The sequence below is a fragment of the Gobius niger genome, assembly GCF_951799975.1.
Source record: "Gobius niger genome assembly, chromosome: 16".
Lineage (NCBI taxonomy): Eukaryota > Metazoa > Chordata > Actinopteri > Gobiiformes > Gobiidae > Gobius > Gobius niger.
In genome coordinates, this window is record NC_136867.1 from 17,445,738 (window position 1) to 17,457,072 (window position 11,335).

General features: G+C 40.0%; 1 protein-coding gene across 1 annotated transcript; it reads right to left on the reverse strand.

Annotated features, from left to right (window-relative positions):
- Positions 1-1,245: 1,245 nt before the first annotated feature.
- Positions 1,246-10,622, reverse strand: capn3a (calpain 3a, (p94)). The gene is made up of 21 exons (XM_079573330.1): positions 9,993-10,622; positions 9,674-9,743; positions 8,336-8,454; positions 8,110-8,243; positions 7,859-8,027; positions 7,690-7,773; positions 7,475-7,569; positions 7,316-7,393; positions 7,062-7,222; positions 6,338-6,507; positions 6,156-6,167; positions 5,854-6,062; positions 5,275-5,311; positions 5,114-5,191; positions 4,956-5,013; positions 4,791-4,855; positions 3,853-3,921; positions 3,646-3,724; positions 3,219-3,335; positions 2,506-2,564; positions 1,246-1,661 (listed from the first exon to the last, which is right to left on the reverse strand). Exons 1-21 carry the CDS (start codon positions 10,290-10,292, stop codon positions 1,635-1,637), a joined length of 2,190 nt encoding a protein of 729 aa, XP_079429456.1. The 5' UTR covers positions 10,293-10,622; the 3' UTR covers positions 1,246-1,634.
- Between the last annotated feature and the right edge of the window lie 713 nt (positions 10,623-11,335).

Here is an 11,335-nt window from a genome sequence, read left to right on the forward strand (position 1 = left end):
GAAGGCACCCGATAGTTTACTAAAAAGGCATTTGGGGAGGTGACTTTGATGGATGAAAAGCATGAAGGAACGGATTTGTTGAGGCACCAATTGGGCAAAAAATATTCTGACCACTAACAGTTTAAGTGATTCATGGCAACATTTTGATCCCAGATTTAATGTGTTAAATGCAGGCATATGGGCAAAGTCTCGGACATGACGAGAGCTCTATTGCTTATTAAGAACTCTTAATACAAGCGGAACCAAACAAGCGCTTACAGAGGGAATGTAAGCCTACCCTCTATAGCCCAAAGTCCTGAAGAATACAGTGCTTTATGGTCATAATATTTTGCTTGATTGGTGTATGTCCCATGCCATAACTCACCCCACTAAAACCTCGCTCATATCTAAGCCATGTTCTAAACCTAATAATTAAACATTTTAACTGGCTGGTGCTCTCCCTGGCAAACCCGACGGTATTTTCTTGGTTTCATTGTTGCAGCAGCAATGATTTTCCACTTTCTACATCGTTTTAAAGCAAAGGAAAGTAGACAGCCCCTTCTGATCTGGCATTTCCAAGTTTCTTCAACATGTTGTTCTGTTGTCAAATGTAAACAGCCTTTTTTTTAAGAGATGTGCAATCAAACCAAGTGTTATTAAAATGTTTCAACACTAAAAATATGCATTTGGTGTATTTTACAGTGCATTTAAATCAGCCGTGAACTTTAAACTACAGTAATGGTAGTAACTGAAGTAGCAGCACAGACGACTTATTTGAGACTCAAATAACAATCAAACCAATAAGATACATTTATTGGAATAAAATGGGAAAATACACTCATCATTTGACCAAGGCCTTCATCGGAAAATCACAAAAGTCACAGTTCAACCCAGTAGCCTTTTCCATTCAAATCAGATCCAAAATCGAAGGCGGCAACTATATTTGTTTCGCCACGTCAGGCACAGCTGGTGGGAAACTTACACCTCCTTCAGAATCAGCAGTAAATCCAGACAGTGGAAAGGTTTTTTCTTTTGATAAATGTTGCTTTCAGTTGATTTTCGTACCTTAGGTTTATTAATATAATTATCACAGGGATAAAGTGGGGTCCTGCTAATAGAAAAAAGTGAAGCTTAAAGTAGTTTGAGGATCTTGGTCGTATTAGCAGCAGTAGCTGAAAAATAAACTAAAAAATGACTAAGTGCCAATAGTTTAAGGCACATAAATATTTAGGATTATTATCTCCAGAGTCCAAATACATGTAACTATATTTTCATAAGGGCATATTAAACCACAGTGACTGGATTTTAACCGGGCCTGAAGGAGACGTCGACAGCTCTTGAAAGGTTTTTGAATTTGTTCAAACTGTTTCCAAAGTGTTCACATTTATTGTCCATCACAGAGTCCAGTTTGATACATGATAATTGCTGCTCAGTTTGTTCAACATTAAAGTAGAATGCAGTAGGTGTACAGTTAGGGACAAACCAGAGGGTTTTGTGAGGTATTGTGACAAAAATAAAGAGGTTGTTCTGTTCTAGATGCCTGAGAATTATTGTCATACAACGGCAAATGATTGAGGTGAAGACAGTGATGCTGATGATCTGTGATGGAGAGGAAGTGGTGAGTATGAGGTAAAACCAGGTCCGGAGCGGAGTCTTTAAGCGTACATGGTCAACTGGAGCCACTGGGAGAGAGGACGATAAAGTTTAGAATAAGTGAAATAAGGTAAACATAAAACTCAATACCACTCAATGCTACAGTAGGTGAAACTTGGAAAAATAGAATATCGTTAAAAGTGCATTCATTTCTGTTCAACTTAAACTGAGGAACTAATACAGTGGGTGCAAAAAAGTAGTATTCCGTTCCTGCTGGATTTTGGCCAAATACTTTTTTGCCCCACTGTATATGATATAGACTCATTACATTCAAAGTGAGATATGTATAGCCTTTATTTGTTAGAATTTTGATTATTATGGCTCAGCTTGTAAAATCTCATAAAATTGGAATATTTTGAAAATGGACTGTGATGATCATCAAAATTACAACAAATAAAGGCTTGACATCTGTCACTTTGTATGTAATGAGTCTATATCATATATTAGTTTCACATTTTTAGTTGAATTACAGAAATAAATGAACTTTTGAACGATATTTTAATTTTCCGAGTTTCACCTGTATACTCAGAGTTATTCATACTAATGACAAAACCAACAAAGAAAATATTTTAATATGTTAAGTCATCCAAGAACTATCCATCGTAGTAGAGATTTTCAATTATCGTCGACTGTAGTCTTACATTCTGAAGAGCTAGAAGAAGCTCCTGAAGTTAAAGTGAAATGCCATCAACTCAATAGACCTGGTCCAGTCGACGATATTTGAAAATCTCTGGACACGAACATGTCCAGACCTTTTTACTTGAGTGGCCTAGTGAGGGCACTGAGTATTGGAGGCCCAAATCTTAGACCTAAAGCAACATTTGAGTAGCAAATGAATGAATCCTCATGTGTTGGGAGAAAAGAAGATCTCACCTCCAGGACACTGAGTCTGATGGTGCCGTCTCCGTCCTGGTCGAAGGCCTGGAACGCCCCTGAGAAGAAAAACACCACACAGCAACTAAGACTCAACAAGATCAAGATAACCTACTCAAAATAAGACTAACTACAAGACACAATAACAAGATACCCTTTCAAAATAAGACTAACTTCAAGACACAATAACAAGATACCCTTTCAAAATAAGACTAACTACAAGACACAATAACAAGATGCCCTTTCAAAATAAGACTAACTACAAGACACAATAACAAGATACCCTTTCAAAATAAGACTAACTACAAGACACAATAACAAGATGCCCTTTCAAAATAAGACTAACTACAAGACACAATAACAAGATACCCTTTCAAAATAAGACTAACTACAAGACACAATAACAAGATACCCTTTGAAAATAAGACTAACTACAAGACACAATAACAAGATACCCTTTCAAAATAAGACTAACTTCTAGACACAATAACAAGATACCCTTTCAAAATGAGAAGAACTACAAGACACAATAACAAGATGCCCTTTCAAAATGAGAAGAACTACAAGACACAATAACAAGATGCCCTTTCAAAATGAGAAGAACTACAAGACACAATAACAAGATACCCTTTCAAAATAAGACAAACTACAAGTCACAATAGTCACAATATAAAATGAACTGAATAATGACAAACAAAGTGTTGGTGACTTACTGAACATGGCCTCCAGTCGGACCAGGCAGCTGATGAAACTGTCAAAGTCGATGTTCATGTTCTCGTTGGCGTAGCGCATGGTGATGATGTCATACAGCTGGTTATTGAGACGGAAGCCTAGGCGGGGCACAAGACATTTGACTGCACAGTGACCACAACATTAGGTACAACATTAAAAAGATAGGTTTAAAAATGATGTATCAGTCACATAAGAAGAAAAGTAAGTGCTGTGAATTGGGGAGAATTAATTATTTACTACTACTTCATAATTTCCCATGTATTTCCCACTCACAGAAACACAAAATGTTACAAGCATAAAGGCGGGCTTCACTGAGCATGTAACTTCCCTACAACAAAAAATTATCAAAAAACATCTCTCGAAAAGAAAAATGTACAAAAAAAAAGTTGTTTTTACATTGATTTGTACCTGCATCGTTGACGGCATTCCTCATCTCATAGCTGTTGATGCTTCCAGACTTATCCGCGTTATAGTGCTTAAAGATTCCCTACAAGAAAACAAGGCATGTTAAAAATATGGTGCTTGTCTCTTAGTTGTAGAGAGGAAAAGTAATACGTTTGAAGCATCTATGGATAGGTCTGTGTTGTGAATTCAGATTCAGGAGATGTGACCCACCTGCCACTGTTTGATCTTGTTCCAGAGGTGTCTGAACTCCTGGAGGTTCAGTCGGCCCGTCCCGTCCATCTGAGGTACGGTTAAGGTAATAACTACATGCACTTTCTATATCACTAGTGTTAAAGGGATACATCAGGATTTTTGACATAGGGCCTCATTTCCTAGTTATCCAGAGTGTTGTTAATTTCTGGAGATTTTTCTTTTTTTTAATTCATGCAGTCCATATATTTGAAGAGTTTAGTGGTGCTAGGCTAGTGCTAGGCTAGCGCTAGGCTAGCGCATGTCTATGGTAACTATCATCGGGTAGTCCTCCAAACGTTGCCATATCTGATTTGTAGAAAGCTCTTATATGAATTCCACATGTAGTAATGCCGGTAACAGATCACTCCGCCGCTGCGTAGCTTACAACCAGGAAGCGGATGCAGCTCAAATATAAGTTCTTTTAAATGAAAAATTGTTATTTTTCAATAATGATTCAGTCAACACAGACATTTATATCAGTAGTCTGCTGTTATAAGTGATTTGCCTCAGGTGCACTGAGGTCAGACTGTTTTTAATGCAGGCTACTAGTTACCATAGACATGCGCTAGCCTAGCACTAGCCTAGCACCACTAAACTCTTCAAATATGAGGACTCTCCAGAAATACTCTGCATAACTAGGAAATGAGACCCTATGTCAAAAATCCTGAAATATCCCTTTAACCATGCTTAGTTATTTTAAATTATTTTTTCAATTTGAGCGATTTTTATCAAAGGAAGTTTAATAAATACCCATTCATATTTCTGTGGCTTTTCATAATAATGTACTTTACTCCCAAAGGTTTTGATTTGATTTTTACTGACTCCCTACGGCCAAATGTAGATTTAAATTTTCCATTGGGCATCGGCAGGTTGTGTGCTAAACACAGCCGTCCCGATTCACTCGATACAAAGGATACGTCCATCAGAGCAATCATGCTCCTGCAGCTCTCCAGACTGAAGCCCTCTGTGTTCATGTCCTTGTCTGGAGATAAACAACACCATTGTACTATTAACCAAAGCAGAAAAGGCTATTGCTTTTTAGGTATTCAATTCAAACATCAAAAGTCAAATTGAAGACTTACGTTTGGTGATCACTCTGTTGAGGACATTTTGCAGTTCATTGGCTGTTATCTCCATCTCCTGTGAGGATAAGGAAATACATGACTTTACATGAGTATCAAATCAATGCTGTGGCCTTTTGTCCATTTTAAATAAACTTTCTGAAAATGACAGCACTCACATCACCGGCTATTTCTTGAAAAATAGTCCTAAACTGCTGGTCCTCTTCACTCTCTTCCCCCGCCGAGGCTGGAGCAGGCTGAGGCGACAGCAACAGAGTTACACTTGGCAACATTTGCAAACACCTCAAAGATTGAAACAGTGAACGTTTTAGCAACTTACCACGGGATGGTCGGCCTCGATCCTGTTCTCTATCTCCCTGAATAAAGATGGACAGACAGTGGTCACCAACATCATAACTTTGCATTATAGACTAATCTACAGTGTCTGATGCTTTCTCTTGTGATTATGTATATATTTGAATAATAATGTGTAAAACAATTTCCTTCTGTGGCTAGGGACATCCACCCACATCCTGGTTATCTGGAATTAGAGATAACCAGAGCTGCATGAACGTTACCGCTGAACGACCAAATCTGAAGTGTCTTGTCCTAAAAAAGATTCCATAACAGCTTCGAACTGGGCCCGAGTTCTTCCAACTCTACAAATCAAATCTTTGTTAAAAATGTTCATGGTTGTTGTTGGTATCCCTCCTAAGATATCCCCCAGTTCACACTTCAAAATCACTGTACAATAAACTTACTCTATATCCAATACGTACATAGGCTGGGTCGGTATTACTAATCTCTCTTTTTCAGTAACAAACTTTCAAATTACTTGCAGTTCTTTGGTGCAAACGAAAACTAATAAAGTCAAGTAAACTCTGTAGATCCCCGGCCCTCTCCCATCTGCCCCACTCACTCTGATGTGTTCTTTTTTTCAGAGAAGACGCGGAGGATGAACTCTCCCTCCTGGTGCGGCTCATAGGTCGACGGGATGATCACGTATTCCCCGGGACTCAGGCGGAAACGCTGGGTCACCTCCCTCAGGTTTATGAAGGCTTTGCAGCGAGCCTTGGACTGGTTGAAAAGGAAAAAGTCCTTCTGCATGTGCTGCTTGTTCCCGTGCATCTGAGAGAGAGTAAAAAACAAAACTCAGTGCTTGAGGAGCTCTTTGCATAATAGAAACAAACAGTGACAAGTGATTTGACTTGCAAGCCTTACCTCCTTTGGCACCTATGGATAAAGAGAAACCAAAGAACAATTAGTCAATATCGCTGATTATCAAGCTACACCTTAAACCTACATTACATACTAATTTCTTTACTTCATACACTAAATTCATTCATATACAGTACATTTACACAATTATTTTCCTGCATTGGAGTCCACATCCGGCAGCTCACCTCATAGATGGAGAATCCGATGGTGAACAGGTTGGCTCCCATCTTGCGCTCTTTCCTCCTGTTCTTCTGCATCAGAGACACCACAAACGTGCAGCCGACCTCACTGTCCTCCGGGTCATCGTCCTCCTCCAGCAGACGCAGACGGTACTGAGGGTTGGTCCAGAACGTGTCTAAGATCGGGAGTTACATTTGTGCATAACAGGTAAGTTTACAGCATAAAACACATGACAGAAAAAGTTTACTTTTAATGATGGTAATTACCAGGAACAGGAGACACTTCTAGTTTATTTCATGGTAGTATGAACAAAAACCTAATCCTAACCTTAAAGGGGCTAGATGCAAAGTTAACCATTTTATACTCACTACTGCCACCTCAGGTCATACATGTAACTGCACCTTCTATATTAAGTGCGTGCATGAAGGCAATTCAGACCCGAAGTGACACCTTTTTGAGTAACAGTGCAGGATTTTAGAGGCAGTTGTGTTGAATAGGTCTGGGCTCATACACTATAGGACATTGTTGGCAAATTTAGGGGGAGGAAATTAGATAATTTTACCATTTTTAAACTCTGTATAGTCCCTTTAACCCAGTGTGAATACCGTAAATTACCAAGAAGCCTAGTTAGTATTTGTTTGTAATATTATGGAAACAGGGCTGCAAAATGCATCCATCTTATCACAATATTATGACTGTGCAGCTTCACTAATCTCCATCTCATGATACCTGGGTAGTTCCTGCAGCCTCCAGCCGAGCAGCCTCTGACCCAGCGGCCCTCGTTCACAGACACAGTCCATTTGTGGATCTTATCGTCCTCCAGAGCGTCGGGAGTCAAGTTACAGATTTCAATCTTTGTGTAGTTCTTCTTAAAGTCCTCAAAGGACATCCTGAAGACACACAAATTAAATAAATGAATGTAAGACCCAGGTGCACACATGTTCACAGATACAACGGGATTGAGGCCCTGGTGTGACACTGACCAGAACTCTCCGTCCTCCGCATTCTGGTGCTGTAGCTTCTCCTTTTCAGATTTAGACAATGTGCCCCATTCCTTAGAGCTGTCAATGTCAAAGTGATGTTACTCACAATGTTAGCTAAGTGCTTGTATAGCTTGTAAATTCTATAGTATATTATCATACTTGTCACTCCAGGGTCCGTTCCACTCCACCTGACCCCAGGGATTTCTGAGTCTCACCAGACGGACTTTAGACTCCTTATTCTGAGACGGTCTGCACTGTAAAAGATAAGAATTTATTTATGTACGGCACATTTCTGACTATTTGTAACAACTTACAACAACATCTCGTTCTTGTGAAATGATTTTGCTTTTGTGTAAAACACTAATAACTCTTACCTCCTCAACAGCTGTCACTGAGTAGGCGTGACCCTTCACAAGTCCAGTCACTGTGCGGGTCTCAAAGCGAGCAGGAACGATGGACTGTAACCACAAATATACACAAGAACATTTCAGCACTAATTACAGAATGAAAACAAAAGCCTGAGGACGATGTCGACTGCCTCACATCGATGGAGCATCCCATCAGCGACCCTCTCTCCAAAGCCTTCTTCATGATCTTGTACAGCTCTTTGGGCGCCTCCTTCAGCTCGTAGAACTCAGTGACTCCTCCAGTGAAGTCCTCCATGGCCTCGGTGGTGTTCCCGCCCTTCAGCGCCTCGTAGGAGCTGTGCAGCCTGGACAAATGGCAAAGGTCATATAAATGTGTTATAAATGTGTTATATACTGTGTACGATGTCTTGAAGTCTTGGGACTGACTTGGCATAGGCCTTCTCCAGCAGCGCGCTCCAGAACTCGTTCCTCTCGGCTGACTTTGTGAAGACCAGCTGGTTGTTGACGGTTGGGATACGGTCGTCAATGACAACATCCACCCAGTCGCCATAGCGCCAGAACTATAGGAGACACAAGGATGGCAGGGACAATTATACTGTATATAATGCACAATGTTGTAAAATAAATAATTTTGAATGTTTATTTATCAGACCTGGAAGTGGAAGATACCAGCGTAATTCTCGGAGAAACTCTGCTCCTGAGGAACAATTCGATACAGCAGCTTCTCATTCAGAGTCAGACATGCAATGGCAGCCAGCAGCCAGCAGTCACCTGCACACGGGGAAACGTAAGCCTTTAAGGAATTGTAATAGTAGCAAAACTAATAAATGACGTTAAACAACAGCAAGTCTTGCTCAAGCATACAACTGGGTTAGCAGGAATCCAACAAACGATCCTAATGAAAATTTACTATGCAGTGTCATCATTTCACCACAGATATATTAAAGCTTTTTTCTGTTCAAATAGTAACATTTTTAGCTTTGGCCTGAACTAGCTCTCACAATCCCTCCTACACATCTGAATTGTTCAAACAATTTTATTTCCATTTCATTTATTTATCAGGACAATGTACAATTACATTAAAGGGGCTAGATGCAAGTTGGCCATGTTATACTCACTACTGCCACCTCAGGTCATACGTGTTACTGCACCATCTATATTGAGCTCTCGTGCATGACGGCATTTCATCACACCTTTTTGAGTGACAGAGCAAGATTTTAGAGGCACTTGTGGTGAATAGGTCTGGGCTCATTCTACACAGTAGGACATTGCTGGAACATGTAGGGGGATGAAAATACATTATATCCACTTTTTAAACTCCATATAGTCCCTTTAAGCTCGTGAGCAAAGATGAAATATTTAGGTGAAGACAAAGCAACAAGATCTGCTTTTTTTGCTGTGTTACAACATACTCTTAGGTGGCAAAAACAAATTTACTCTACAACAACACAAACTCAGGTACCCCAGCTTCTGAATGGGCTACACATGAAGAATAAGACCTCTTTGAGTGCTGACAGTGGTGTTTTTGTTCAGGTGAGTGTGTTCCGAACAATGTTAAGTGGTTTTCAACAGGGAACAGTAAAAGAGTCAAACTGAACCTTTGTCTCTCTGTCCCTTTTATTTGAGGCAGGTTCGGAACAACAATGAGAAGTGCTGCCGGATGGATTCTCTTCCCATAGAGTAAGCACAATGTAGGAGGCCACAGGGGGCTCAGAGGCACGTGGGCACTGGGCAGGTAAAGGTATTTGACTTCCCAGTGGACCCTTGGCTTCTATCTGAAACATTACTTGTAATAGAATAGGATATAAATACTTGTTATATCTGTCCAAAGTTTATAAACTCAATTTTCAAAGGATTGTTTTTTTAAGCCACCTATTGACTTGTGTGATGTGAGAATTAATGATGGTTGTGTGTCTCCAAATGTCAACACTGACACTTTAGAGCCACATTTACAGGGGGAAAAAAAGGTACTTGTATTCTAATGACTTACCCAAATCTCCTTGACAGATGTCTGTTCTGCTGGCTCCTCCAACAATGAACTGAGGATTTTCACAGATTTCCTAAAGACATTTAAAAAATATAATGAGTATCTAAAATACAAGTCTGCCATCCACTGTTGATTTATAATGTAAACTATGAATGACAAATTGAGAATAATGTGTCCCAATCCCAATCGTATAGATATCCAAAAGCCAAAGATTGTTTCCCAACTCTATCGGCGCTATCATTTCCTTTAATGCCTTCAAATTATGGATTTTGGATATTTTGGGTTTCGTATAGTAGCTTTAGGTCTGAAATACTCCTTGTACCTTGGGCCGTTTCCAGACGATGTTCTTGACCTTGGTGGACTTGTGTCCAAGCTCCTTGAAGCCCAGAGACTCCACTGTGGCCTGGAAAGATTCATCCTCAAACAGCGTCTTCTTCTGGATCAGCTCCTGTCTCAGAGTGTTGTAGTCCTGCCCGTTGAACCGCAGGGGCTTGCTCAGCGACCCTTCCCCATCTCTCCTCTCCCTCTCCCGGATCAGCCGGTCACAAAAGAAGCCGGACGGCGTATAGGGCATCTCGTCGCCGCAAAATATTTTGTCTTTTGCAGCTTGTACTAAAGTCATACAGGCCTAAAAACCCTGGCATAAATCCAAACAGCTATTTTCTGATTGGCTGTCCTCTTTGTGCAAGCTCTCCCCTCCCTCCTCCGTCACAAAATTGCTCTAAATTTCACGTCAGTTCACCTTTGCACTGCCACACGCATGCAGGAGCTGGCCCTCAACATGTTGGGTTCTCATTGGGCGACGGGGGAGCTTGGTGCCATCATTGTTGGGTGACACAAAGCCCCCTGGGGATGCAAAGAGTGGTCAGTGTATAGCCTGTATCAGCAGAAGGCATTCAGGCCATTTAAACCTATTGTGCTGGGACAACTACAGCCTCAGCACAACAACTAGTACAACTAATATGGACATCCTAAATATTACACATTAATAATCTTTTACAGGTTTTTGTAAGGGATGAGGAAATATGTTTAATGAGTCTAGATACTGTGCATTCATATTGTTATTGCAATTGTGGTGTAATTCTGACGCTACATTACTCAGTGTTATTACAAAATTAGTTGCAGCATAAGCAAAATATTGCTCTAATATAGTTTTTTTCTTTTTTTTTCAAACTGGGGAACATGGTGGTACTTCTATCTGCAGTTTTAGACTTTATTCATTTTCATATGACTAAAGTACACAGGGAAGTATGGTAGGCAACTTCACAGGATACATTCTGTGCAAGGAAATGTATTCTTCTCAACTAGATTACAGATAAAGCACCTTGCAAAAGTCAGTGGCATCATACAGTACTTGAAAGTGTGTCCTTGGATTATTTAAGCAGCAAATTGCAATGTAGAGACGTTGTGTTTCACAAAATATGGGACCCTTTAATGCGGTACATGGACATATCATCTATACTAACAGTAGAGGCATAATGTGAACTCGCATAGCACATGACAGACTCTGAGCTTTCCACTTGTCTTTGAATTGAGCCGGAATGTTCTGTTCTGTTTTTTGTTTTTGTTTTGCCTTATGTAAACTAAAATCCAACAAATATATATGAAAAAAATAATGATTTTGTTCTGGTTAAGACATGGTTTACACCCAGTTTAGATCTAGAG